The following is a 25751-nucleotide window of genomic DNA, read 5'->3' on the forward strand; positions in this document are numbered from 1 at the left end:
AGTTTTTCTTATTTATTCTGTAAAAATGAAGCCGTGACTTATTCTATTAAAATCGATTTAATTCGCAGTTCGACGAGGGAAGGTGTAATTCTGTAAAATTCAATGAAATTAAGTCTGAGGTGTATACGCGGGGATAGCCTCAGACTTTCCGCTATCGAAGTCAGACTTCTTCTCTTCGCCGTTCTGTTTGGCGTTCAACTCCTTGATGGCCAATTTGGTGGCGTTTAAATCGGTATCGTCGTCGAGAATCTGCACGATTTTCTGCACCGTCGAGTACTCCATCACTACAGCTGACTTTCCGTCGTTCACTGTCTGCGACGCCTCCGACATCCTCGTCTTGTCCTCGAGGTCCCAGTTTCCGATCGTTTCCCTGGAACGAAAGCTCTTTTGTAAACGCGTCGCGCGAAAAAAAAGTCCATGATGTACATTAAAAAATAGTCTTATTTCTCGTATTTACGCGGACGGTATTCGTTCCTCGCTTGGCGATTTATTTTGAGCCAGGTGCTTCGGATTGGACTTGGCCTTTTGCTTCGACGTCCTCTTGCTCTTGGCTTCGTGATTCACCGCCGAGTTCGACTTGCTGCGACTGATGGATTTCTCTGTTTGCTTCGGAGAGCCACGTCCAGGCTCGTTCCTCGAAACTCCAGGCTTCTTCGAGGTCTTGGACACGTAGGTGCTCTTCAACTTGGAGAAAGCCTCTCTCGCCGCCTGTGACGCGGGGTCTTTCTTGAAACAGCACCGATGACTTCTGTATTGCCACCTAAGAAACAGATATGACAGCTAAAGTAAACTCATCACGAGTGGCAATTTGCTCTTCGATAGGCTCGAACGTGAAAGTACACGAAGAAATGATATTTAACATGCATCACGATGACAGGATAAAAATGCAGAGAGACCATGAGGTAATGTAGTATTTAACTAAATTTCACTTTGCATAACCGGTCAATTGGTGTTAGGTTCAAACAAATTTCACACCTTCCGGTGCGGGAACAGAGAAGGAGCGTTAAAATTCTAATTACCATAACGCGCAGGTCGTCACCGTCGAGCTGAACATGAAGAAACAGTTCAACACTGTCAGCACTATCAGCGGCTCCAACATGATAAAGATCCCACGCGGCAGGATCTTTCTAGCGACGACGATCTCGACTGGATCAGCGAAATTTTGACGTGTCGACCAAACGGAAGACACCGGTGTGCATAGTGGCGCCGAGTTCACTTGGATGATATTTGACGAACGATGCTAGAAGCGATTTCGATATCTATACTATACTATACCTCGATCGCTGACGCCTGTTGTTTTAGTATATACCGTGTATGTAGCGGAAAAGTATGTATAATCAGTAGACTTCATATTTTCATGCATCTATAGGAAATTCGACTGTGCGAGCATGCAAGAATCCAAAAAGGTAAAGTTCGTATAATAATGTTTGCACAGTAAATAAATTTCAACTATACAACTTTTTTTTTTATAAATGTAGTGTTCTATTCTATTTCTATGTTCAATGGTACTGCCACCTCACGAAGGATAACGTCGATAACGGCTACCGTAGTTTGAAGAGCGTAGGTAATTTGTCCCAGATTGGCGCGTCGACGCGGCCGCAGGGTTAACTCGCAGGTAATGGACCCGTGAGAGGAAAGACACGTGAAATATATAGACGTGGGGAAGCGTAAGCAGGAAGAGCGTACAGATTACCCGTAGCTGTCGACAGGGGTAGCAGGCGAATCGTTCGACCCCGCAGAGACGCGGAACCTTCCCTCTCCAGGGGTCCTTTTGGCTGCTCTTTAGAGAGGAGACGGCACAAAGCCAACGTAACCGCAATATATACATATAAAAACGAAATCTCGATGTCCCCGGCGCATCTGTGTGACGCGTTATAATGATGATATTACGTACGACGTACGTGTCGGCGAGTTACGGTTGCGACTCACAATGAAAACAACGCCCGGGACCACCCTCGGCGATCTCGCGCGTTCTCACCACCTGCCGCGTGACCGACCACCGATTTATTTATTCCTATTCGACGCCAACGTCGACGATCAACGTTATTAACGAGCGTCGGGATCCACGGAACGGAGGAAACTGCGGACGCGCGAATTTCACTGCGGTTCAGGTTGGAGATCGTTGCTTGGAATAGGGAGACTCGGGGAGTTTCGAACGTTTAAACGGGCTTCGAAATACGCTATCGGTCATTAATTTCGATACACTGCCTCACCTGTAGGTTTATATATTTATATTTGAATAATCCATCTCATTTTCGTCGACTCCGAAGACGACGATACAAGAAGCCAAACCGAATAAAGTAATAGTTGGGTGTCTAGAATCATAGTTAATTTAAAGAGAAAATTTTGAAACTGCCGCGATCTTGATGGTTGTAGGGTAAAAAATAAAACTGAATCGACAGTGAAAGGATCGCTTCATTTTTTTATGATTCGGGCTGCTCTTCTGGTTTCTGTGCCGATGGTCTTCGCTTGCGATTATCGCGAAGCATTTCACTCGATGGCTGGTCGTCTCCGGCAGCTGGTTCACCGTCGGCGGAGCTCAAACTGCATTGAAGAATGCGCGAGATCTTCTTGTTCTTTGCAGTTAGTTTTAGACCGCAACAGTCGCTGGAATCGACCCCCCTCGGACCAGCGAATCTTGGAAAACTACAATTAGACATAAACGCAGTAATCGAATTGAAGTACAATTGTTTACGACGCGATTTAATTGATCAGGTTTCTACCACGTGGAGAACAGAATGCACCAGATGCAGGTTATGCAAGCGCTGTTGCACACGGTGAGACAATCCAGCATTTCGTAAGTTGTTCGAGTCTTTTCATTCCGTTCCTTGTCGTCGCGACGTTTCTGCTAATTCTAAGGATTTAACGTGAATTTCCTACGTCGAGTGCTGTCCGCGAAACGTTGCCAACTTCCGTTGATGGATGCATCATTTCGCGTACGATAGAGCGAGCGATGCTTCGAGGCGATTTTGGAGGAAGAAATGATTAAATTCATTTGAACAAAATATAATCTTCGAATCCAATATTAAACGTTCGATTTAATTTAAGCTTTAGTCTTCGAAGATCTCGGTCGAACTATCTGTTATTGCGTAACAGGATTTTTCATTAAGAAACGAAAAAAAATTAATTCCAAAGGTGAAATTTTACGACAGACGTTAAATTATCTAATTTTCGATATTTTCGAGACAAAATTTTAACTTTGTAGAAATTTTCACGAGTTTCAACCTGGCAGCCGTAGCGTTAACGTCGATTTACAAGAAATCTGAATCAGTTTCTTCGATGTGTCCGAAGGTTTGAAGGTTCGAACGCATGCAAGATTTTAAATGAAGTTCTTGTGCCATGTTGAGTTCCCACGAGATACTTTGGTGTCAAATCCAGTCACGTAGCGATAGGTACTAAATGCTACAGCGGCCAGAACCGTGGGTGTAGCAGGATTCAGGTACTTTTCTACGAACACCCATGGTTTTCGTGTGTCATGGAGGGGACCACTTTGTGTACCCGCTAAGAAGAGAGGAGTCGATGTGTTTCGAAGAAGCGCGCAGTTGGACGTCGCGCGTCACGCTCTGCGCATTGTTTTGACACACCTGTGACTCTTCTCTAAAATTCTGCGCTTCTCTACCATTCTTCAGGCTCTGCTGTCTCGCACTGGTACTGGGTGAGTGAGAAATTTAACATTTCATGAATTGCGGACAGGTTTCAAAAATGAAAACTATCCTAAATATCAGATTGTATAATTGCCAATCATACAGAAACATCGTTTTAGCCGCGTTAGGATTTTCAAGGGTAATAATCTGGCAGTCTATGTGGTAAAAAGAAGTCTGCTTGTATTTTTCTTCTATTAAATAGCGATAATACATTGTACCCCTTGAAACTGACGTTGAAATTGAAACATAAAATTAAAAGATCTCAAAGTTCTACTTGCGTCGGAAACCCAAGATCCATATTTATAGTCCTCTGATTTTTGCAAACTCTGTAGGCTCTGCAAGTCTTGTAATTTCAAAAAGATTTCAAAGTGCTGAAAGTGCAGGACTTTTTTTTCGGGAATTTTTAACATAGAGGAGAAACTTTCTACAAGGTTTACGAAACAATCGAATATGCTAATTCAAAAGGCACCCGTGGTTCCTTCTCCTTCCTTATTGTTTACGTGCATCATGGATTCTTCCGCGCATCGCGATCCCCTTCGACGGTTCGTGCCCTCTCGAATCAATTTCGGTCACGTATGTCGCTCGATCGAGCGCTTTCTACCAAAGTGTAAACGACGAAAGTCGATCGACTTACGAAAATGTTCGCGGTTAGCATTCGGAAACGATACGACGCGCGATCGACATCGAATTCCGGTCACGCGTAATCGTTTCACCTTCGAGATTCGATAGTTTACGTAAAGATCACGCGAGGCGACGGATCTAAGGTCGGAGGAGGCTACCAATTACCGAGAATGCGTTTGCAAAAATTAGTGGAAGCAGATCTTCGACGACTTTACAACAAAATTTGTTAACCTTTCGCGCCACGAATCTTCCGATTTCGGTACATTTAAATTAAAGTCGTTGCTGTGAGGTCGCTAGAACGAACGATACGAGTCCTATTTTTATAGTTTCAAGTGTTCGTTTTACATCGAATAGTGTTAATATTTATGGAGCCAATTTTGATTTCTACGCCTCTCCTTTCCTATTCTTCCCAAAGATACAACAGCTGTGCTTGGTGATGTTCTCTGAAGTAGCCTCAGCTTGAAATACTCTGACCTTAGCAGTCTCGATGAAACTACCGTGATTTGCCTACAATGGCTGATTGCCGAGCCTTCAATCGCAGAAATGATCGTTAAAGAGAAACGTAAACAGAAAAATGATAGGAAGAATCTGTCTCGTTTGTTTCCTGTTTCGTAGTACGGACCCGAACTCTGGTCTTCAATTAGCATGACTATGCCACGGACATAGAGACAAGTAGCTGTAAACGTCAGGTGGGATTAGAAAGCTTACTAACTTAGCCAGATCTTTGCGTAAAGTAATTTACGGTTCATGTCGCGAAACTTGAACATTGACGAGACTCTGTTTGGGCAAAGGTGTTACGTGACGAGTGTCAATACCGAAGGAGTGGTTCCCTCGATAGTCGACAGCATTTCCTGTCAAAGATTGCGTCCACTCGAGATTCCTCTGAAACTGATAATATTCCAAGAAGTTCGAGACTCTTGTCGATGCAACTTTTACATCGTGTAACGACACTTTCAAGGTTTCGAGGCTTTTTCGTTGTACGAAAGAACGCGGTTTATCTTTGCAGCGCACGATGACGCTGTTACCACCGACGGCTGAGCAACAGAAACGCATCGACGAGGAAGTTCCGCCTAATCCTGAGATGAGGAGACGCGACGTCGCGGCGATACGCGAGTGGCTCTCGAAACAGCCTCATCTACCTAATCACATGGGTCACATCTCTAATCTTTTGTACACAAAGAATCGATCGAGTAAAATTAGAATAAACGTTCGGTAACCGATGTTTACAGATGACGCGAGACTCGAGAGGTTCCTGTTTGGATGCAAGAACAGCATCGAGAGATGCAAATTAATTTTGGAACGATACTTCAGCGTGCGTACAGCCATACCAGAATTCTTCTCTCTGCGTGACCCATTCTCACGGGACATTCAAGAATGCTGCGAAGCCATGTAATTAATAGTTCGCCATTTTATTAAACTCTGTCTCTCGAACAGGCGTTAATTTAGTACTACTTTGTACGATTTATTTCCATAGAAATAGAGTATAATCTCAACTACAGTATCAAGTGTTCTATGATGAAGGCTCGATTCTTTACAATTCCTTTCTAGACACTATTTCGTTCTGCCATCCTTGACGGAGGACGGACACCGCGTAACAGTCCTACGCCTGCGAAACACCTCCATAGAGAATTTCTCCATTCAATCGATTTCCAAACGCATCCTTATGGTCCTGGACGCCCGGTTGATGGAGGAACGTTGCCTCTCCAACATCATGGTCATCGATCTCGAGGTATCTCTCTCCCAAAAGTCCCGATTCCTTTTTCTTCGAGCCGCAAGATTAAGCATTGTAAATGAAGTATTGGAAATTAAGCATTAAAAATGATTTCGCGTTCAGGGTTTCAGCGTAGTCCATTTTACGAAGTGCAGCCCAACGCAGAGCGTCGTGAGAAAATCGATGATGACGGTGCAGGACAGCATGCCCCTGCGACTGCACAGAGTCCATTTTCTTCACGCGCCGGCGTTCATCGAGAGCATCCTGAATATATTCTATCCCCTTCTTAAAGACAAACTCGTCGAAAAGGTGAGGAAATACAACGAATGAAATCGAATAGATGAGCGTTAATTGTGTTTTATACCGTATTTAATATTTTTTTTGTAGTTTCGTGTGCACACTGGTGGCGGAGAGGAGTTATATTCCTATATGGACAAGGATATGCTTCCGAAGGAATGGGGAGGCAAAGCGGGCAGCTTCGACGAGTTGAATGGTTCGTTAGATCTAAAATTTAAATACGTAATTGTCTGAGAGAAATCTGTAATCTGACTGACAGTGACCTCTGCGGTCGTGCAGTGCTTACCGTAACTTTCGATCGATTCGAAACCGTCGGTAATAGTAACGTAGACAATTTCTATTATTGTATCGTTATATACGATTCTATATTATTATTTTGTCGATGAATATTATTTTCAGACGCGTGGAAGAAGAAGATCGAAAAGAACAGAGACTGGTACCTACGAGAAGAGAAACTCAGTCGAACGGACGAAAGCGCTAGACTACCGGAATCTAAATCCAGACTGCTGGTGGAATTAGAAGGAATGCAGGGCTCCTTTAGAAAACTCAACATCGATTAGTAGATTCGTCTACGTAACGAATTTCCTTTTTTGTTTTTCTTTTATCTAATAGCGTATCGAATAAGCGCGCGCCTTTACCGTTTCCGTATCGTTTCCGATGTTATCGATTCAGGCTAGAGTAGACTATCAACGCTACCAGCGGTGAGAATTGAAACTAAGTATGTTTAAACTTCCGATTTTTCGCGGGAACCGGCTACGCTTCGTTACTTTCCCTCTTTATACGTCGAAAGATAAACGTACTTCTAAGAATATAAAGAAAAGTAATAAAAAAATAAATAAAAATAATAATTCAACATCCCGATTTAGTCTATCAAGCTATCTACCTTGTTATACTTTTGTCAAACAAAAGTTCGCGATGCAATTTTCTAGAGCGCCAAGACGGTTCGATACGATTTCCATCGAAGATGAAATTTATTTGGTATCGATGTCACGTATCAGAAGACAAAACGTAATCAGAGAATCAAATCAAGACCGACATCAGCTCACCAAGTCGTGCATCAAGTTGTCGCGTTGACTTCCGCTAATCAGCCTATACAGGAGCTAATCTGTTGCCCGACAATTGCACCGACAACCTCCAGACACTTAAGAACGCCTCGTTTGTCTTCTTTCGTGTTCGTTTAACGGACTTGATAAGCTAATGGAGGTCCAGACAAGGAACAACAGCGTGGCAGGAATTCCTTTCGACGCGACGAACACAATCTTAAGATCACAACATGCTTTGTCCTCTAACGTGGCGTGTCGCTCGCCCCTGCCGACAGATTACACATTGACTGCTATGCCATCCATAGATCGGTGACAACACTTTCCCGTTTTCCGAGTAGACGGTAATTCGATTCAATTTCGACAACGAACGTGCATCGCCGTGCACCAGTTGGAAACTCGAATCGTTTCGGTGTATGATGTATTGAATGAAATTTGTTCCTAGGATTAAGTTGTTGCTTCTAACGAAACCCGATGGTGCGCCTCGTGGAAACTAATTGGAAGTTGCGAGGAACAGGTAAATGGGATGGAACGCAGGCGAACTGACTGGAGTTCTTCGAATAGATTCAATTCGAGGCATATTTACGTATCCATGAAATCCTTTCAAGCATCCATGAATCCTTCCGCATTTAAACTTTGAAATGGAAAAGCAAAAATAACGAGAGTTAAACAAACGTCGTGATCGATAATTGAAAAAATAGAAACGCCCTGGCAGAGGCTCGCAACGCGATCGTTACGCAATCCCTTCGAACAGTAGTGTTTAATCAATTAATTAATTGCCTGCTCTGGCTCGTTAAGAACGCACACGCCCGTGTAATTGGCATAATGCTTATGCAATACGAGGCCCCTGTCTCGCGGTCGTTTAATTCACTTGGTAGGAAACACGCGACGTCGATCATATGTTTACATACGCGTCAATGGATTTCGAGTTTCAGAGCTGCCAGACCGAATTCAAAAAACCTGGTCGAAATTAAGATAACGTTAATAAAATTATTATATGAATATACATATAAAATAATAAATGTTATATATATATATATATATATAAATGATAAAATTATATATCCCTTATTTACCCGTATATTTAAATGTATCTAAATTAATAAAAATAAAGTTTTCAATTGAGAGTAACGAATTGTTACATCGAATGCCCAAAAAAATCACCTTGTTACTATTCAATTTCGTAACTGGCGTCTTCTGAACCCCATAAATACGAAACGTTGGATGAATTAAGAGGGGCTTGGGTATTTTGACCACGTTTTAGGGATTTGGAGCCACGGTGCAGCGTCTCTGTCCTGCCGCACTGTACAGTGCGACGACGGGGTGGATTGATTTTTCGCCTCCTGACGTCACAGCGAGGCTAACATGCGCACGGAGCGTCGCGGCGCGTTTCGACGCATTTTATTTCCCGGTCTCGACTTTTATTTTGCGTAGCAGCATACAATGTTCCTTTGTCGAAGTCCTATAATTACTGTAGCGAAGGAATTGGACTCCCTTTGTAAGACACTCATCCCTGACTGAAACTCGTGACGCATTTCGTCCGTAGACATTGCATGGACAGGGATCACTGTAGAAGATTCGAGTACGTCCACTCTTAAGAAAAAAAGAGCAACTTCCGGTCCGCGTACGTCCTTGGTGCTTGACCGAGTTAGGGGTAGCCTGCCTTAAGGGTAGATTAGGCTGCTCTGAAAGGAAAGGAAAGAGTGGGTGATTAATCATCGCTAGGTTGACGATTGCAGTGGAGCAAGTAACAAAAACGAGTCAGATGCGAATTTATATACACATTTTTGCATGTATATCTACGTAGTTGAACAAATGGTCCTCGATCAACTCTCAAGTCTACCATACCAGTGGTCAATAGCAATCACGATCGTCAAGGAAGCAATAAAAGAACTCGACGAACTCTGCAGTCACTCTCATCGCTACAGAGACGAAGATTAATACGTTTCCTGCTTTTAAAGAAGACTCGTTACGAATGGGAACCAAGCAGAATATACCATTCTGGACAAATTTGTAGGTCTCTACATTTCCCAGATTCTGCAGACCCGAACTTCAAAGTCAACCTACGGCGAGTTCTAAATTTGCGAATAAATAATCCAACGAATTTGAGCGACTCAAGTTTCAAAGTTTCAACTTAGCTTGCCTTTGAAGTGGAGAGATGAGAAGGAAAAGAACTGAGAAAGAACGGACTCGTGTCACAGTTGACGATCGTCGAATCTCGCGAGTAAAAAGTAGGTACTGCGGATGGTAGGGGGTGGCGAGTGGGCGGGCAGACGGGTGGTTGTGGCTCTGGAGCGAAGCAGGACGTTGGGGTCAGAGACGAGTTCATTCAGTGTCGCGCGGTTGGTCGCCAGCGCATAGTTCTTTCTCGCTCGAACGGTTCCCCTCCTCATCGTCGTTCTCGTTCGACGATTTCGCCCAATTGATTCTCTCTTCCTGCGGCTGGGTTCTCAGCGATCGCGAGTTGCTCGTCGACGATCGGCCAGGCAGCGTCCCAACGTCCCCTTGGTCGTCTACCTTGCACACGTGCGCCGCGACGGCGACGGGACGCGTTCCTAGGCAGCTTAGCGTGGTCTGGTTTCGCGAGGCAACGCTTTCGATCGACGGTACACGAAAGACTGGGTCGCTTGATGGCCTGCCGCGCAGTTCTCGCGTTCGTTTAAACGTCTCAGTCGATCTTGGCTGCTGAACACCTGGAGACGTACTGATCACGCGCGTTCAAAGTCCTCTGAGACGACACGAGACGTCCTTGGTCGGTGTATCGGTGGTCCGATACTCGAGGAATGCCTCGTAGACGCGGGTGAACGAACAGAAGGAAGCGGAAAAAGGGGGACTTGGATGAGAAGATTCGACTCGAAACGTCGCGCGCGTACAGAGTCTTCGGACGTGGTCTAACGATCCAGAAAGCTTCTGCAGCGCTAGGCTCCTCGAACAGGAGGACCCTCGAGAAGTGTACTAGCTGCCGACTCGAACCTTGCGTCCAAAGTTCTCCAGTGCAGTCTCCGCAGCCTCGAAAAGGATAGGCTCCAGAAAAGGTGAGTTGCACGAAGAAAGAGGCTCGCCTCGAAAAGATAAGACCGCGGACTGTCGACCGTCGAGCGACGTGGGCCGATCTAAATCCACGAGGGCAAGCCCCGGTACCCCGTGGTGGCATGTCCCTCCCCACTTCTTCGATTCGCCAGGACGTCAGCTGGAACTTGCGTGGTGCGTCTTGGGTGTGCAGCGTGCCGCTGCAGCTTCTAGTCCATTGTCGCGATCCGAGGGACGAGAGGTGAAGAGCTTACGGTGATAGCAATCGACGAATCGGACTAGCGATACCGAACGCTGCCAGTTTCCGTTCTATTCGCGATCTGAATTCTGCTCGTCCCTTCTGGCGCGTGAACGTCCGATCGGTGCGTGCCGATAAACGTGATACGTTTCGTGCGTCGAGTGGACTCGTCGCTAGGTCTCCAGCTCGCAGTATTCCTCGCGGATGCGCTCGATCGTCGCGTGGCTTGTCAGCTGGATTCGGAGCTGTCGCGTGTGTTCTCGAGGGTGATCCTCTCCTGATCTCCCGAGGGTGTCGTTTCGTGGAACGTTCGTGTCCTGTGCAGAGTTTCACCCGAGCGATCCTGAGCGCAGTTTAGAAACCAGCGCAGCGGATCGAGGGATACGCTTCGATATCCATTGGTGAGTGACGAAATATCGACGGACGTTTATTTCTAGCAGGGTCTTGGTTCTCGAGATAAATACATGGTAATATGTAATTATGATTAACGAATAATCTGAGACGGTTAACCTTTTGCACTCGAGTGGCGACTCTTCGGCGCTACTTGATTTCACCCGGCGACTCGAGTGTCGACCGAGTGCCTTTACTTATGTTTCAGTTTATTAATAATTATATCGGGCCGTGGACAACTTTCTGAACTTTGTGCGCGTTTCTTTTGGAAAGTATTCGAGTTTGGCAACGTGTCCAGAGTTGTTTATAAAATCATCGTTGATTCGAAAATCTAGAAGCCCTATGAAGGGAAATCTAATTCTGTGCTGCTACGAATCGAAGTCGATTAGATATTAGGTAAATTAAAATTCCCTTCAACAACAAAAAAGAAACCGATATTGAACAACACGTAATTTTATCCCCACGTGTCCTGAACATGGGATATACAGTGATAGCCATCGAACCAATAAAATATCGATACCCCCAATCAGCCTACTAGAGTACTAAACAATGACATACATCAATTTCCGTCCATTGCAATCATCGATGAAACACAATCCGTAGATCATCTACAAAGATATGTACACACATACGTCTACCCGAATTAATTTCTGTAGACTCGACTCTTCGAGGCGAATAGAGTGACGACAATGTAAACAGAACCCAGATAAATACCAGTATAGCAGGCATGCATCAAGAAGGAATCAAAGTATTAGGTCATTTCGCGATCCTCTGCGTAATTAACTACGCAAACTTTTGCCTCTGTAAACATATGCAAGCACAGATATATTCAAATCGGCAATGGACGAGTGTTTTAAGCTGAACCGACTGGAGTCTTATGAATGGAGCATCGAGAAATTCAGAGGAAAAGTCACACAAGATCGCCATTCAGGACGAGAAATGTTGGCTCACGGCCTAGAGGTTCAATTTTTTGTTCAGCTTGCTATACAACGGACTACAACGCTATTACCGAAATTGCCTGGTACCCATGGTCACGCATCCACGTGCCATAAACCTTACGAAATTATTAAAATACCTTTCACGATCCCCTAGCACGAAAAACTACCCTCGAACTCGTGGATGGATACTTATTTCGTTAACCCATACTTTTGTATTTTTAATTATTCATTGGATCAACCTGCACCGTTCGTCGAGACGACGTCATTGGTCGAGGATAGCTGGATCACCGATCGTTTAGGCGATTTCTATTCGAACGCAATTGCTCCGTGGTCGGTCCGTTTCGCGACGAAGAGCACCGTCCTCGCGAAAACGTCACGCAGCGTCAACTGCTCGTGGTCGTCGATCGTTGTCTCGTTCCCTCGGCCATATCTCCTCGTCTAGTCCCCGTGGCAACTTATGTAAGCCAGCGTCCCTGATACAACGCGAAGTCTCGTTGGACGTGAATTCTTCCTCGAGCTCGTTTCTCCACTTTTGTCTCTCCATCTGATAGGGACAACAAGCGTAACGATTTATCGTCGAATCAGTTATACAACTGCCACAGCTGGATGAAGAAATACGACAGTAGATGATTATTATTGGACGAGGATATTGGAAGAGTATAGGAATACAGACGTACTTGACATAATACAGACGTACAGACATAATTGAAAGAGAAACAAGACGAAGTATTCATTGCACGATAAAACATAGCTCTGTAACTCGTGTGCAGTCTCATCGGTCGTGAAATCATTGGTTTCGTCTTTCAATGCAGGAGTCAACGGAGCGAATCTCTATTAGATCCGCACGTGCTGCGTCAACAGCTGATCCCCGACGGTTCACTCGATTGATCGACCGATTAACCCTGTACACGTACGTGCGCTACATCGTGGTACACGGATATTACTTTCATAACAGAAGCTATCAATTAATTGAACAAATCAGCGACATATCATAAGAATACACTCGTAATAATTACACTAAAATCCATTGATCGTGGAGTGTGATCTCACGAGGACTGGTCAAAGCGATACGTGGCCTTCCAACTTGAAAAGTTTCCTCGTCTCTCTGCCCCGTATACAATCTCTGTCCAAGAAGGAATCAGTGATCCTAGTTACAGCAGTAGATCCTAGCGGTGGCTTAACGCGCGAGGTTCTCGTTTTACGAGGCGTAGTCGTGAGATTTCGCGATTAAGCCGTTGAAAGAGGCCGCGCAATAGGAACACTGTTTACTTAATTAATGCCGCCGACGCGAGCGGCTCGTTGACCCCGCGATTCCTGGACTTGGATCGCCCTTCGACGGAATTGATTTAGTAGTCTGGCAGGGGCCAGTCTCTCCCAAGCGCGCCGCGACGCCATTCCTTTTCTTTGTTTGGTCTGTATAGTTCTGTTTTTTCGCTGACCTCTCAATTACTTTGTTCTGCAATGCGTCAGCACACGCAGCACGCTTCTGCACGTACGCTCGCTCCAAGGCTCGTCTTCTTTTTTTTTTCTTCACGGCTGACTCATCGAAACCACGAATTTCAAAACAACTTCACTTGACGCTTGATCAATTATTTGCACAAATTGTTCTCAGTCGTCTTCTTGATTGCTTAGTCCACGCTTTTGAGCCTTAAAAAAAAATAGAAAATCAGAGAAAGCGTTGGTTTAGTCAAACTAAATGCAAATTAAATGCATATTTATCCAAGTATATCGAGTCACGTGCTACGTCCAAGTGTTTCAAGTTTGAAGAACACTGACCTGAGAACTTTAACGTCGAGTCGACCAAAGGACGCAGAGGTCTAGGGTTCACCCCAGCGTGTTATGTATAGTCACGATAAATGGCTAGCGGATCCAGCGTTTACCAAAGCATGCTGAATCGCCTATTTCTAGGTCATGCTCGCCATCGGTACTGCACGTTTAACGATCGCGCTATAAGTTCAAGTGCACCGGCATCGAACGCGGCCCTCTTTTTTTTTCCCTGAATCGTTGATCGTTTGCTGGCAGTAACGCAACGTGACACCGTCAGACTTGCACCACGTAACAACAGAGCATTAGACGATCGATAGGACCTTGCTAGGAGTTGACAACTTCCGGACAATTGCGGTAGAAACTCGTCTAATTATCGATGTACAGAGTGGCCAGCTGGAAGTGGGAACATCTTGGCGTCTTTGCTGATCTAAACGAATCAACGAAGCATTGCCAATGAAACCTTCTGTATTTCGAATCGTGCGTTATAATTGATTTTTAAAACAAGGAATTAATCTTGATTGCAAAGTTATCTAAGCGTTCTGTTTCTAATGGACCACCCTGTATACAAAGAGTAATCGCGGGCACGGCTCCGTGACCACATTACGTATTGATTTTAGAAACTTCCCAAACACGATTTTTTCACCAGCGCAGAAAAAAACGTTTCTTAAACAGTTCTTGAAACGCAAGGCTGAATCGGCATGCAATGGCTGCGTCAAATTGCTTCCTTCCACCTGGAAATTGTCGCGTCGAGTGCTTTTTTTCTCGTTTGGCACAATTTCCACGTTGGCCTTTTTTTTTTTATCTAACTGCGTCTAATTCGCTTAATAGTTCTTCGAGTAGAAAAAGAAACCGCCACTCGAGTTTCGTGGTAGGTAAAATAACGAGGTCAACGATAGGGTAAAGGAACAGTTGAACTTTGCCTTGAACAGGTTCTTCGTACGTTCATGAGCTTAGGAGACATTTAGGCGTTTCCGTTATAAATGGTTTACCCTGTCTATAATGACATAATGATACGTCGAAGATAGAGTAATGCGTCTAATGGTAGCCTAGAGACAGGCTGTAATGATAGAGCAGAGGTAGACAAGTGTGTGTAAGGAGGTGGATACATAGAAACGTGGAATTACAGAAGTGTAAGGGTATAAATGAACACAGGTATACACAAGTAAACAGGTAGAATTATAGAGCAAAGACGCTGACAATTTCATTAAAAGACCCGAAGCATTTTTGAAGGTGAGGTATAGTGAAATCTATCGTCTTGACATAAACAGTATAACTTTTAATCGAACATGATCTCGAGTAACGCTCAAACATAGAGCATCGACTGAAAGATTCTTATTTAAGTTTCCACCATCTCGTTGACCGCTTGTTCGATCGATTTTGTGGACGTAGAGCACCGCTGATTGATAGGCGGATGCTTGCCGTTGGAATGGATTCATTCACAGACCATTTCCTAGAAGCTAGCCCTGCATCGAGCAACCGGGGCTTCGATTTTCACGTCTACCAGTCACTGTTCTGCATAGACGTATAGACGTTGTCACCTAGCACCAGCTATCGACGCGTCCGTTTGAAATACAGCTTTACAGTATTCACAGAAATGTGATAACGTCCACGGTGTCACGCGACTGCTCGACCTTTCGGCCTCTTATTTACCTCTACCGATGATTATTAAAACACTGGATGCAATCATCGTGCAGATGGTGGAGGTTCGACAAAGATCCTGATCTGGCAGGAGATTCAGGACATGAAAGCATCTGCTCAAAGGTACCCACGTTACGCCTATCTTCTCTCACGTTTACAGTCCAACTCTCAGGATCAAGTACAACATAGAGAACACATTTTAATATTGCAATTTCATCCTTGATAAGACCCCTCTGCATTAAGGAAACTGGAAATGCTCCTTATAATTGCCTGGAGAGAAACAATTCTTACATGAATAGAAGTCGTTTGGTGGAAGGATCGAAACAATTCTAAAGTATTTATAACCCGATATACCGCTCGTCCACCGCAGTCGAACGTCACTGTTCTCGTGTTCGACATTCAGATCAAGCCATGTATATTTAACAAATGTCGCAAATCGCTGCGGAAATACCCGACATTCGTACCGGATATAAATAAGCGCCGCCAAGAATTCAGCGAGAGTCGGTGCAAACCGGTCCAAAACGAAGATTCGTGATTCTGTGGATTTATTTAAGGATTTTAAAAAAATTAAATAATTTAAATCAAAACGTAATTTAGGAACTTGCCGAAGGTTTGATATGTTATAAAAGCCCATATTATAAACGAATAAAAAAAAAACGTAACATTAATTGACCGCGACGTTACCGAGATCTTAAAAGCGGAATCTTGAAAGCGTGTAACTGAACGGAAGGTGAATTCACGCGGTTTGTACCAATCGAAGATAGACCAAAGCTCTGTCCACACGTTCTTTCAGGGTTAAGGTGATATCGGGGTTGAGGTTGGAGTTGCGAAGGTTCGATACTAAATATAGAGAAGGCGCTTACGGGGTCAAATCAATAGGCATTCTGCGTATATGTATATGCACGGTGCCTGAACGTCTGAACGTTGCACGGAAGCTTAAAATACCTACGCCTACGTGACCACCGTGGAAGATCTCCGCGTTTACATGTACTACGACGATTATCAACGCTTCGCTATCGGCGTTTGTCGATTGGGTGCGCCGATCGCGATACCACGAGGCCAGTTTAAGCTGTTCGTTCTTCGCGCGCAATACTGCCCCTGATTAACCCTCCAATGAGTATTCCTTTCGCGCCAGGTCGTCGAAATCCGTTATAATTCCTTGACACGGAATATCCACGCTTCTCTTTCGCTCGTAACAGATAAGCTTCATTGTCAGTGTGACACATATCTACTAGTTCTTCTTACTAAACATCCATTTCTTGATCAAAGTCGACCACGTTTCCATTCGTCCAGAGTGCATTCCGAGGGTTGGCACTCTACAACACCACTATTGCGTACAAGTAGCGTTGAACTTCTACATCCTCCTCACCTACAATGAAAATTCATAAATATCTTCGTCGGTATGCTTTGCACTGAAAGTGTCAAAAGCGATAAAACCATTGTCCAGCCTCAACGGAGCGCCGCAGAGGGTTAACAGTACTCCCTGCACCGTAGTCGAGTAGAAATCCAAGATTCGTTCGCAGTATGAAATATAGTACCAGACTGCGGATCTTTATGCAAAATAAAATCTTTGCAAACGTACCTACAAAAATTGAACCCAAACAGAAACTCATTTTACTCTGCCAATGTTATAATATGAATTTTCTTTCAATATATTTTTGTTTATATTATTGTATACTGTGTGCATTTCGTAGTTTCTCGCACGTTCAAATATCCTGTAAACGCATAAAAATCCGCAGTCTATAGATTAGATAGTTTCCCGGCAGTCGCTCACGCGAGGCGTGCCTTGTCCCGTGAGTTTTCCCAACTGGTCACGATAATCCGCAATGATTAAGTCGTTTCTCGAATTCCGTCAAGGGCATCGCGTGCATGCACCGACTGAACCGACGTGTCCTGCGATTTCGGTCAGTTCCAGCCAATCGTAGACCGTGCCGATAGCGAGATCCAGGTCTAATCCTCGGTCGGGATCGGATGTGGTGGACGTGTTCAGCTGGAAGTACGACAGCGGTTGCACCGACGGCGGAGGTAGCTGCGTGTTCGAACGACCTGGCACGCGGCAGGGCGCATTGGATGAACAGGGGAGATTGTCGGTGATGGACAATGAGCAGCCGCATCAGGAACTGGTCAAGTGCGTGGTCGTGGGCGACACAGCAGTCGGAAAGACCAGACTGATTTGCGCAAGGGCTTGCAACAAACACGTATCGCTCTCGCAACTTCTCACCACCCACGTGCCCACGGTCTGGGCCATCGACCAGTACAGGATCTACAAAGACGTGAGTTATCCTTCAGTCTTACCTGATACTTTTTCTATGCTTCATCCTCTTTTCATTAACTCCTAGTGAGATTCACCCTCCTTTCCTTAACTCTTTGTGTCTTCGACCCTCTTTCCCGCTACCCCCGGCATCCCTGATCAACAACAGATTCCTGAACAGAGTGTATGTCAGTAAAAACTACACGTCAGGTTCTAGAGCGATCTTGGGAGGTAGTGGACAACGTGAACGTTTCCCTGCGTCTCTGGGACACGTTTGGCGACCACGAGAAGGACCGTCGTTTCGCCTACGGCAGGTAACTGCTCGATCAGGAGCTTCTACGATGAATCTTGTAACGTTGAACGTTGTTACAGGTCGGACGTGGTGCTGCTATGTTTCTCGATAACCAATCCCGTCTCGTTGCGGAACTGCAAGGCGATGTGGTACCCGGAGATACGAAGATTCTGTCCTCAAACTCCGGTCCTGTTGGTGGGATGTAAAAACGACTTGCGCTACATGTATCGGGATGAGACCTATCTCAGCTACTTCCGCGACCGTAGTCCCTTTGTAAGGTACGTTATCGTTATTTAAACAAATTACATACATTTAGAATTTTAGTTGATTTTTGTCCTATGTGGAATTCGTTTGAATGCATCGATGCCATTTTAGCGATGGCCCCCTTGGCGAAGTGCGTCAAAGTATTGATTTCGCGGTCTCCGCAGGCCTTCCCGATCGGTCGACACTTTTCCGACTCTTATCAGATGGAAGAGCCAAGAATCCCTATTCTTTTTTCTCCGAGATACCGCGCTCCTCATCGATGCACATCCTACGATGAAGAAATACTCGTCCCCTAGTGTTTCGAGCTTACGTAACGGAGTATTCCATTTAGCAATAGGATCAAGCGAACCTTGGCATATGAAGGAAGGCTCCCGCGGGATCCTCAAAGTTCATCGTGACTTTCAGAGACTCTTTCGCGAGCGTTCTAGTTACCCTTGATGCATGGCGCGTTTCGTCGATACGAACGAATGCCACTAGCCTTGCCGCGATTGCAGGGCGACAAGGAAGAGCGACCTGGTGATGCCCGATCAGGCACGGGCCGTTGCGAGGGAGCTCGGTGTATGCTACTACGAGACCAGCGTCTTCACCTATTACGGCGTGAACGAGGTCTTCGAGAACTCGATACGCGCCGCCCTCATTGCACGGAGGCAGCAAAGATTCTGGATGACGAACCTCAAGAGAGTGCAGAGGCCTCTGCTGCAGGTATAAGCGACAGTCAGCTCAGACTCGATTATCTATCCACTTGGAAGTTCTCTTCGAGACGAGAACCTTAAAACATCCTGCTTGATCTAAGTCCTCGTTTCGCGGGTTCTACGATAGATGACTATCCTTGCAGGCACCTTTCTGTCCACCGAAGCCAGTCCCGCCAGAGGTATGTCTCGCGACGAGCACTTACGAAGAGAACATGAAGACGTTGTGGATGAAGCCCGTTCACACCGACGTGACTCTGATAGCTGGGAACTGTACGTTCTCGACTCATCGGTGTCTGTTGGCTGCCGCATCGCCGGCGTTCCATCGACTCTTCACGATGGAACTCATTCAGGAACAGACGCCCAGAAGTTCCAGCGAGTCTAGCATGGTATCGACTCCAGGCTAATACTCTTAACAATTTCTCCGTTGTTGTTCCCCTGTTATTTGTGCCTTTTTTCAAGGTGAGCACGTTTGGAGAAGCGACGGTGGGCGACTTCAACGACGACACCGAGTGCCTGATTCGTATCGATCAATCAAAACCCGCAAAGTGAGTTTATCCCGCAAATCTGTATTAACGCAAAGCCTTGAAACCCCAACGCTAACGCGCTCCAGCTCTTAGCATTCGCGTTAACGTTGCGAAACGTTGTCGTAGAGTTTGGGAACAACTTAAGCGGCGTTCGAGCTTCCAAGTCCTCCCCACGATGGATAATCAAAGAAAATCAGCCGGTGCGACGAGGGAGCTCAATCATCCTGCCTTCCAGAACATTCGCGTATGTCTGGTGAGGATGTTTTTGCTGTAAAAAAAAAAAAAAAAAGATACATAAGATACAAAGAATTTTGATTTTGACATTCTATCCGTCTATCTTTTATCTTTTACAGACTGAGAGCACAAACGGTGTCCAGCAGCCAACGACGGTGGTGACGTTGTCGAAGCTGATCACACCGCAGGCGATGCAGCAGTGCTTACAATTCATTTACACGGGCAGCTTGGATAAACGGTACCACGATCTGCAAGTACGTTGGGTCGATAGAATTATCTACAGGGCCAAGCACACCCTACACTCATTCTTGTTTCATAGAGGTCTTGTCTCGGTACAGTCACCGAAGAACGTGAAAGGAGATTTAATCAGCCGAATCTGTACAGTAAACGTTTGTTTCTTTTTCTTTCTGTCGCGAGAATGTACAAAGTGTCCATTCCCTTTCTAAGACAAGTCTCAATTCATTGCTTGAGTAATGAGTATAAGCACGGTGCTATCAGTGCGTTACACGGCAATTAACGCGGCTGTATTCTTTCAGACAGCTCCTATTGGGCTTCTACTGGTTAGTACAATGTGAAATACGTTTGCTGACACCAGCACACACACATGCACGCACATATTAGTGGCATATAGTCGCGAAAAGCGTTCACGAGAGACGTGAAATTTCATTTAGTAAAATTGTACGAAACGTTTGCAGTTTTCATGGGTGCATGGAATCGCTACCTTATCATTCGATGGTTTAAAATCGTCGTCGACGCGGAGTAGGTGACCCGACTTCAGAAAAGACATATCCCATATCGATCATCGCATTTTCATAACGCGTTACAACAGTACACAAAATGACTGTACCCCTTCCTCGCAGGAGATCAGGCAAGCAGCCGAGTTCTTGGAGCTCTTGCAGCTGCTGATGGTGCTTGGCAGTCTACAGACGAGAGACCAGTTCAGCAACGATCTCAACAATCGTTACAAGCAAGTGGTGAGGCAACGACTGGAAGACATTTGCCTGGAGCAAGGTAGACTGTCGATCATCCTACGAGTAATGTAGTTTTATGCTTAATTTTAATCATAAACGTCATATTTAGGTCTGTTTGCCGACGTGGTGTTCGATCTGGACGATGGAAGCGTTCCAGCCCACAAAGCGATTCTCACTGCCCGATGTGACGTGATGAAAGCCATGTTCTCTGGCGATTTCCGTGAAAGTAGCGCTAAAGTGGTAAGTTGCAAGCATTCGTTCTTTCTTGTTCCCATAGGACACATCTGATTTGTGGCCCACATATTGAAATGATATTTCGTTAACAGATAGTGTTTCCTGGTGTACGCGAGTACACGTTCCACAAATTGCTCTGCTACCTCTACACCGACGAGGTCCCAGCAATCTCCTCTGCCAGGTGCTTGAACCTCTTGGAACTGGCGAACCGTCTCTGTCTGCAGCGACTGGTGAACCTGGTAGAGAGCAGGGTGATCGAGGACCTCGAGAGACTGTCCCAAAACGAGGGAAACGAGGCTGTAGAGAACTGCCTGAGGCTGCTGGAACCGTGCAAGGTCAGTTCTTCCTTTGATCCATAAATAAATAATCGATACCAACCGATCGACGACTTTCAATTCCTCTAAATTCATTCAACGTCTTGTGTGTGTGTGGCAGTTGCACAATGCCGACCAACTCGCAGACTGGTGCATGAACCACTTGTGCGTCAACTACAACAAGCTGTGCAAGATGTCTCCTCGAAGTGTACGACTCCTTCATCCAGAGAACCAGGAGTACTTGAACGAGCATCGGTGGCCTCCAGTGTGGTACGCATAAAAATGATCTACGCACACGTTCTTAATACTCGAGAAATGATTGTTACTCTAGCTTAAGTTCGATGCAGTTGGAGATGTGGTCCCGAGCGACCAATTAAGCATGAGTCCCAGGATTAAGTGCTGAAACGCTTCCTGTTCAACAGGTACCTAAAGGACTACGATTACTACCAGAAGTGTCTCGCGGAACGTGACCGCGAGAACAAGCCCACACTGAAGAGGAATCGCAATCAGTCCGGATGTTTGTGCTTCTCCAGCTCCAGCAAAACGAGAAGGGAGAGTTCAGCCAATGGCGGTACAGCGTCATCGGCGTCAAACGACGCACAAGTCGAACGACCCCTGTTCGACGCGTCGATAGAATCGGGTGAACAGGTCGTATGACAAGAGCCAAGCGGCTTAAGCCGCTCCGTCAGATTCATTCTGATCCTCCCCGTGCTCATGGTCTTCATATGCACCATTTTTACTATTTTGATACTGCTACAGATTTATACTTAAGGAACGTTAAACGCCGACAAGATGATCCATGCACACGAATAACCGATAAGTGTACGAGAACTCCTGTACAGGCCGCGTGTTCTTCACGAATTCTTCTCGCAAGCGACGAGACGTATCTCTATCCAGCGTACGCGTTTCCTTTCTTCTCGGAAGAAGTCCAATCATTTCAGGTGTAGGTTTTCTAAGAGCAAGCGACACGAACTGTTCCGTGAAATTGGTATATTTTTTCTACGTGAAAATCTTCGCCAGGAATACGCGTCGATCCGACTTTGCGCCGTCGTCAGACGATCCGGTTAGAAAAACGCTCGCTGTATCTTTTTGAAGGGACTTCTCGCAGACGTCCATCGTTTCTAACCAAAACAAGTTGGTGCCTTTTGTTGACGATACGTCTTTACCATTAAAGCGACCTCGAGCTGCAACGCTGGTCAGCTGAAAAAAAAATTTTTGTCTTTGTGGTCACGCGCGATGCAAATTGAATTTTAATGAAAAAAAAACGAGCTACGATGCAAATGGACGAACATCTTGCATACAACTGTCCGTCAACGAGCACGGCACGTTCCTCGATAAAGGGCGTGAGCTACTACGATCACGCGAGCAGTGATTTTTATATGTTACTTGGAGAGATCGAGAGATCCTTCGGGCATCCCCCACGCTTTGGTACCTATCGTTACTATCACTTCCCCCTGGCCAGGTGAAAATTGGTTTACCCGAAAAGCTTGTTTGTACGATCATTTAAATAGAAACGAGGAAAGGGGGAACGATGAAAGCGAAATTGGATTCGGGACGTGTCACTGAAACAAAAAGAATTCCCATCGGACTATAAAAATCGTACTTTTATCGATGCGTGTTAGACTGAAGAAAACGAGCAATAGCCATAGCCCACGGTAGTGCATAAAGAATACTATAAATAAACGGTTCATGTAGTCGTGTAAGGAATAAATATACGTCGTACGTGTAAATACTACGCGAGCCGTACTATTACGATAAAAACTCGACGCGGATTTTTACATCGTTTGCACAGCATCCGACGACGGGCCCTGCTTTATCTACTGAGTTTTCTCTTCCACGAGCGAGGTTACAGTTCCTTCGAAGTTGCAACGAGACTTTCTCGTATTTCTACAATTTTGTAACGATCTACGCGTTATTACTATCGTCAATCGTCGATTACTTTTAAGCGGAGAGGGGACACGTGCAGTTCACACCGATCCACGGGGCTGGTGGATTGTCCAAAGAACAACTGCAACATATCGATCACGGTAATGGGTTACTGCTAGAATTACTAATCACAACTGCGTCGTAAGAATAATTATTATCTAGTTTAACGAAAGCGAGGAAGAGCGTGAGCGAGCGTGAGCGAATCGATTATGTTTGTAACGAGTATTATCACGTGTATCTAACGTTCGTAGGGTATAGAGCGACGCTTTATATCAAAGTGAATTCTCGCGTACCTTGTTACACATTTTTCTGGCGACTTGTACTTTGTAAGTGCACAAGTTGATTCTCGTGTGCGTTCGAAGAAGCGTAACCTCGCTTCGTGATCGCATTTACGAAGTCTTCGGGCGAAAATGAAACGACTCGTAACTCGTAACGTGTCGGTATTAAAGGTGTTTAATAATTTCATACTCGTTAGTTCATCCCATCGCCGCATCGATCGGTCGGTACATTCATTTATGCGAAGTGTGCCTGAGAAAAGAAAAAAAAAATGGATATAAACACGCGGAGAACAACACGTAAAATAACACACGCACGAGTGTGCTAGCATACATACGTAATTTTAACCTTATATTCTCGTATACGACACATCACGTTCGCGCGTGTAGCGATGGAATTTTCTCATTACGAAAATTCGATTTATTCCAAGAGTAAGACAGACTTACAAAAGTAATACTATACAGGGTGAAATGATCGTACGTAGAGCACACAATCGGATCGAGTATCTTAAAATGACTTGAAACATTGGAATCTCTCTTCGAAATTCTTTCATTGCACGTACACGTTCGAAACGATTCGAATCGTTTCGAGGCCATCGCTACATTCGAGCGTCGGACAAGCCGAATATCGAAAGAAATATAAACATATATTAAGATACGCTACTGCCCGATGATCTGTAGTAAATTTTGTAACGGAAACGACGTACGCAGAATGTCTGTTCCGGCGTGTGAACCTGAGAACATAGAGTACTCTTAGAGGCGAAACTTCAACGTTCCTGGTAAAAATTGTTTTTAAACACTCTTTGATTGTTAAGAATACCACTGCGAAGGACTGAACAATTGCTAATTTTTGTGTAATTTTTTTCTTTTAATTAATTATCTTTTGATTAATTTTTTTTTTTTTTAATTAGGAATTAAATTCAACGCATTTCGTGTCCCAATGAAAGGTTCGCCTCTGTAAAATTACTCTGTGGTGAGAATAACGTCCCACTTGTACGCTACGTCAATTTCGATGTCAATGTTTCCTTCATCGCTCGTAAATGTATATTTTGTACTGACATTGGTAATCGTAGGATTTAAGGGTACACAGCCGCATGCACGAAGGCATATATGTACATATAAAGAGAGGGAGAGCGATAAGGAATCAAAAATATTTACCTTTCCGCGATATTTTAATCGCCAGTTGCCATTGTAAAAGAGGTTAAGTTGAATACTTGTCCACTAGGATGTGTCATTTTAGGGAAACATACTTTTTCTTTTCAAATGCAGATTGAAAAACTGATAGGAGAAGATAAAAGAAAAATTTTAAAGGAAAAACAAAAATGAGATTAAAATTGTTTTTCTGCGCGAAAATTGTTGGTCTATCATTTACTATCAGTTTTTCAGCACTTGAAAAGAAAATATTGCTCTAAAATGAGACATGCTATTGTCCACGCATAAGAGGCATTTGCGGGCGACAGAGTTTCCTTCTTCGCGATGTTTCCATGCGGAATTATATGTGTAAAATACGTCGTACGTCGAAGAATAGTGGTGTCTCGTGCCATCTTATTATTTTAAAGAAAAATCTCTTCTACAAGTACTTAGGGTGCCATCTTGTGTTTTCGTGTTTTGAATTCGACACATTAGCACTCCCACGCTCGCAAAGCCTCTAATCCTAAACCGCGAACGCTTGCGATTGCGACCTCTGTATCGAATCGTACAAACTGACCGATTTGTAGAAAGTATTTACCATGTGCTACCGTCACGATCGATAATATGTAAGTAATATTGATCGTATTAAAGATTTAAACATAGACAGCGGTTAAGAAATTGTTGGAGTATTTCATATTACGATGTTCTATGTCGGTAACGAAATTTCGAATTTGTATACGACCAGAATTATGAAAAAAGAAAAGAAATATTCGTCGTGAGGGTAAAATTTGATTAGCTTCTCCAGGGGTCAGGTCAATCGATCAAAAATCATCGTGAAAGCCTCGAATATTCTGATTTGAATTAATAATAAATTGTTTTCATTCTCTGTGTCTGTGAACACACCTTCGAATTTGAACACTTAAACGCTGATTGCTAAGCACGACAAACGATTATTACTATCAGATTTTAATAACGCGAAGTTTTATAATTACCCTTTGAAGATTCAAAGATATTCTGAGAAATACACGGAATGAAATTGAAAACCAAATCAAAGTGATCATTCGGAAGTCTCGACTGACGATTCAAACTGATTTTCGGATATCTTCGTGAACGTTAATCGAAATTATGGCGACATCTATGTCAAATTTCATTTTACCCGCCTAATATAAAAGCAAAGCTGTATATACGTATGTATGCATGCCGCTTCGAGAAATATGATTTTTATCTTAAGCTACATTTTAATATTCTATTTTCAAATGCACAGACGATAAATAAAAGTAATTTTTAATTAACCTCGCATAGGAGTTGTGATCAAAAATTAATTGCGTT

At 44.5% G+C, this 25751-nt stretch overlaps 3 protein-coding genes across 11 annotated transcripts; 2 read left to right on the forward strand and 1 right to left on the reverse strand.

Annotated features, from left to right (window-relative positions):
* LOC128888483 (uncharacterized) lies at positions 1–12517 on the reverse strand. 4 transcript variants are annotated; one of them, XM_054145370.1, is made up of 4 exons: positions 12149–12517; positions 1020–1240; positions 458–760; positions 1–370 (listed from the first exon to the last, which is right to left on the reverse strand). In XM_054145370.1, the coding sequence occupies exons 1-4, from the start codon at positions 12173–12175 to the stop codon at positions 109–111; spliced, it is 813 nt and encodes a 270-aa protein (XP_054001345.1). In that variant the 5' UTR covers positions 12176–12517; the 3' UTR covers positions 1–108. The 4 variants fall into 4 exon arrangements, with proteins under 4 accessions (XP_054001345.1, XP_054001354.1, XP_054001358.1 ...); XM_054145379.1 differs by lacking the exon at positions 12149–12517 and adding an exon at positions 2724–3414 and having other exon boundaries at positions 1020–2646; XM_054145383.1 differs by lacking the exon at positions 12149–12517 and adding an exon at positions 1546–3414.
* Positions 3516–7094, forward strand: LOC128888477 (alpha-tocopherol transfer protein-like). Its single transcript, XM_054145356.1, has 7 exons — positions 3516–3655; positions 5272–5416; positions 5495–5654; positions 5814–5994; positions 6100–6285; positions 6364–6469; positions 6673–7094. Exons 2-7 carry the CDS (start codon positions 5278–5280, stop codon positions 6831–6833), a joined length of 933 nt encoding a protein of 310 aa, XP_054001331.1. The 5' UTR covers positions 3516–3655; positions 5272–5277; the 3' UTR covers positions 6834–7094.
* Positions 9651–25714, forward strand: LOC128888353 (rho-related BTB domain-containing protein 1). Of its 6 annotated transcripts, XR_008460235.1 has the most exons (16): positions 10368–10982; positions 17224–17587; positions 17776–17879; positions 17938–18135; positions 18616–18823; positions 18957–19199; positions 19273–19358; positions 19464–19590; positions 19691–19825; positions 20108–20131; positions 20432–20582; positions 20652–20782; positions 20869–21111; positions 21212–21360; positions 21513–24070; positions 24203–25714. XR_008460235.1 is itself a non-coding variant. In XM_054145125.1 (15 exons), exons 2-15 carry the CDS (start codon positions 17408–17410, stop codon positions 21745–21747), a joined length of 2214 nt encoding a protein of 737 aa, XP_054001100.1. In that variant the 5' UTR covers positions 9651–10348; positions 17224–17407; the 3' UTR covers positions 21748–25714. The 6 variants fall into 6 exon arrangements, 5 of the variants coding, with proteins under 5 accessions (XP_054001100.1, XP_054001090.1, XP_054001131.1 ...); XM_054145125.1 differs by lacking the exon at positions 10368–10982 and adding an exon at positions 9651–10348 and having other exon boundaries at positions 21513–25714; XM_054145115.1 differs by having other exon boundaries at positions 21513–25714.
* The last annotated feature ends 37 nt before the right edge of the window (positions 25715–25751 follow it).

The sequence above is a fragment of the Hylaeus anthracinus genome, unplaced genomic scaffold (genome assembly GCF_026225885.1).
Source record: "Hylaeus anthracinus isolate JK02 unplaced genomic scaffold, UHH_iyHylAnth1.0_haploid 0, whole genome shotgun sequence".
NCBI classification, from domain to species: Eukaryota; Metazoa; Arthropoda; class Insecta; order Hymenoptera; family Colletidae; genus Hylaeus; species Hylaeus anthracinus.